Source organism: Amaranthus tricolor, chromosome 7 (genome assembly GCF_026212465.1).
Source record: "Amaranthus tricolor cultivar Red isolate AtriRed21 chromosome 7, ASM2621246v1, whole genome shotgun sequence".
Lineage (NCBI taxonomy): Eukaryota > Viridiplantae > Streptophyta > Magnoliopsida > Caryophyllales > Amaranthaceae > Amaranthus > Amaranthus tricolor.
Window position 1 is genome coordinate 20,885,980 of NC_080053.1, and position 3,017 is coordinate 20,888,996.

General features: G+C 24.0%; 1 protein-coding gene across 1 annotated transcript in view; it reads left to right on the forward strand.

The window, feature by feature from the left end:
* The first annotated feature begins 1,127 nt into the window (after positions 1-1,127).
* Positions 1,128-3,017, forward strand: part of LOC130818618 (subtilisin-like protease SBT5.4) — a 4,604-nt gene continuing 2,714 nt past the window's right edge. The window contains exons 1-5 of the mRNA XM_057684782.1: positions 1,128-1,252; positions 1,320-1,411; positions 1,769-1,942; positions 2,204-2,312; positions 2,567-3,017. The exon at positions 2,567-3,017 is cut by the window's right edge and continues 78 nt beyond it. Of these exons, the coding sequence (XP_057540765.1) occupies positions 1,918-1,942; positions 2,204-2,312; positions 2,567-3,017 (585 nt within the window). The 5' untranslated portion in view covers positions 1,128-1,252; positions 1,320-1,411; positions 1,769-1,917. The remainder of the gene's footprint in view (positions 1,253-1,319; positions 1,412-1,768; positions 1,943-2,203; positions 2,313-2,566) is intronic.

Genomic DNA, 3,017 nt, shown 5'->3' on the forward strand with positions numbered 1-3,017 from the left:
TATATATATATACATATATATACATATATATACATATATATATATATATATATACATATATATATATATATATATATACATATATATATATATATATATATATATATATACATATATATATATATATACATATATATATATATATATATACATATATATATATATATACATATATATATATATTTATATATATATATATATATACATATATATATATATATACATATATATATATATATACATATATATATATATATACAAATATATATATATATATACATATATATATATATATATATACATATATATATATATATATACATATATATATATATATATATATATATATATATACATATATATATATATATACATATATATATATATATATATATACATATATATATATATATATATATATATATATATACATATATATATATATATATATATATATATATATATATATATATATATATATATATATATACATATATATATATATATATATATATATATATATATATATATATATATATATATATATATATATATATATAGTTTATATATTTTAATTATCATTATAAAAAAGTAGAAACAATCTAGTTGTTAAGGTACTATTTTTAATAAGATGATCAATAATTGATTGATAGACACGAAAGACGTGCATCAATTGGTTATGTATGGATCTAATGAAATGTATCCCCTCTTCTCCTTTCTATTCCTATTACACTAAAAATAGTCTTAATTTAAGATATAGATTATTCCTGTATGAATAAGTCTAAACCAAAATTTAAAAGAGGAAAGAAAAGTAAAAATAACCTATGCAACATGAAAATAGGAAATAAGTTAATTTAGATTATTTGGCTAAATATAGTATTTCTTAAAAATTATATAATGTAAAGAAAGAAATTAAAATACTTGTGAATCATAATTTATTATTTGAAGAGTTCAAAAAGTTACAAGTATAAATAAATAAATAAATAAATAAATATATATATATATATATATATATATATATATATATATATATATATATATATATATATATATATATATATATATATATATATATATATATATATATAAAATGTTGAAGAAAATATTTTGAACACAAAGCTTTAAACCAAAAAATTGCTAGCAGTAATAGATTTATAAATTTTAGACAATGTCAATTTTAATGCGTTTATCTTTTCATCTCGTCATCATTGTTTTATCAACGCAAAGTGTACCTACTTTTGCTGTTCCCAAGGTGAGTAAAATATTTTCTTTAAAATTAATTAAGTTAGTATTTATTTGACATTTATTTATATATGTAGAACTACATAATTTATATGGGATCTCATTTATCGGCTAGTCCTGAGGATATTACTGATTCACATCATGCCTTGCTTTCTTCCGTATCATTAAGGTACCAAAACTGATCGTAAAATGAAAATTGCTCCAAGATTATATTTAATGTAATTTAATTTAATTTAATTTTTTTGATGAGTATTTATATATTGATCCATGTACTCAAAAGTGATTATGATCCGTCAAAGATTGTATACTCATTCAATAAATATTTTAATTGTTTTGCGGCGACTTTGTAAGAAGAGGAGGCTCGTAAGCTTGCTAGTAAGATCATCCATCTTTATAAATGAATTTATTATCATATGAGCGTAACTACTTTTGTAAGAATTTTTTTAATTTATTCCAATATAGAAGAAGTATTAATTAGGCATCGTCACTTTGATTTACCAAGTTAATATTCTTGGTATTTTTACAGTGCATCCAGAAGTTGTATCAATTACTGAGAGTCGAATAGTAAAACTTGCAACAACTCATTCGCCTGATTTCTTAGGATTACATGAAGAGCATGAAGAGGGTTTCCACGTCAAAGGTTCTATTTGGAATATATCTTCATATGGAGACAACATGATTATAGCAAACATTGATTCTGGTAAAAATATATAATCATTTAATAAATATTAATTTATCTTAGTATATAACCACACACGAGAGGGGAGTGTATAAAATGAGAAGGATGAATTGAATCAAATTTAACTAATATAAAACCTTAATCATCTCTTTGAATTGACAAATTTGAATTTTTGTCCTTTACATAATTTTATTTTTTTTAAACTACACAAAAGGCTATGCAAGTCACGATGAAAATGTTAAGGTTCATATTAATTAAAGAGATACATTTATGTATGTTTAGGTGTGCACTCAAAACATATTAGCTTTTTCGATGAAAGTTTAGGGCCTATTCCAAAAAAGTTCAAAGGAGTTTGTGCGAACGAGCATGATCCAATGTTCAAGTGTAATAGGTAAATATATAATTTGTAATGTATTCTTCAATTTAAATTTTGCAATAATTGATAATTAGATAATTGAGTCTTGTCTCAGTTGGTCTTTCCCAGATAAGAGTAGACCATGGGTTCAATTCTAACGAACCCCTTTCCTATCCCTACCTTGTAATTAAACGTAGTTAGGCAGTATGATAATATTTAAATTTACTGATATTAAATGAATATATAGGTATGTATTATTTATTGTAGTATAATTTATGTATGTTCATTAGAAAGCTTATAGGGGCACGATACTTCTACAAAGGTATTTTGGAACAAGCCAAGTTATACAATGTGATGCTCAACGATACACTAAGCCCTGGAGATAAGGACGGTCATGGTAGTCACACTCTATCAACAGCAGGAGGGAGTTTTGTTAGCGATGCAAGCTTGAATTGGCTAGCAAATGGAACTGCCATGGGACTAGCACCCAAAGCACGACTTGTTGCTTACAAGGTTTATTGGTCAAGAGGTGCTAGCGAAATGGATATGTTAGCTGCTTTTGAAGCTGCCATTGATGATAATGTTGACATTATCAATCTTTCTATGGGTAGTTTAGAACCAGGGTTTTTGGATTCAGTTGCTGTTGGTAGTTTTCATGCTATGAAAAATGGTATCCTTACAATTGCATCAGCTGGGAACGCAGGACCTGCTTTTGGGACTGTTTTGAACGTCTACCCATGG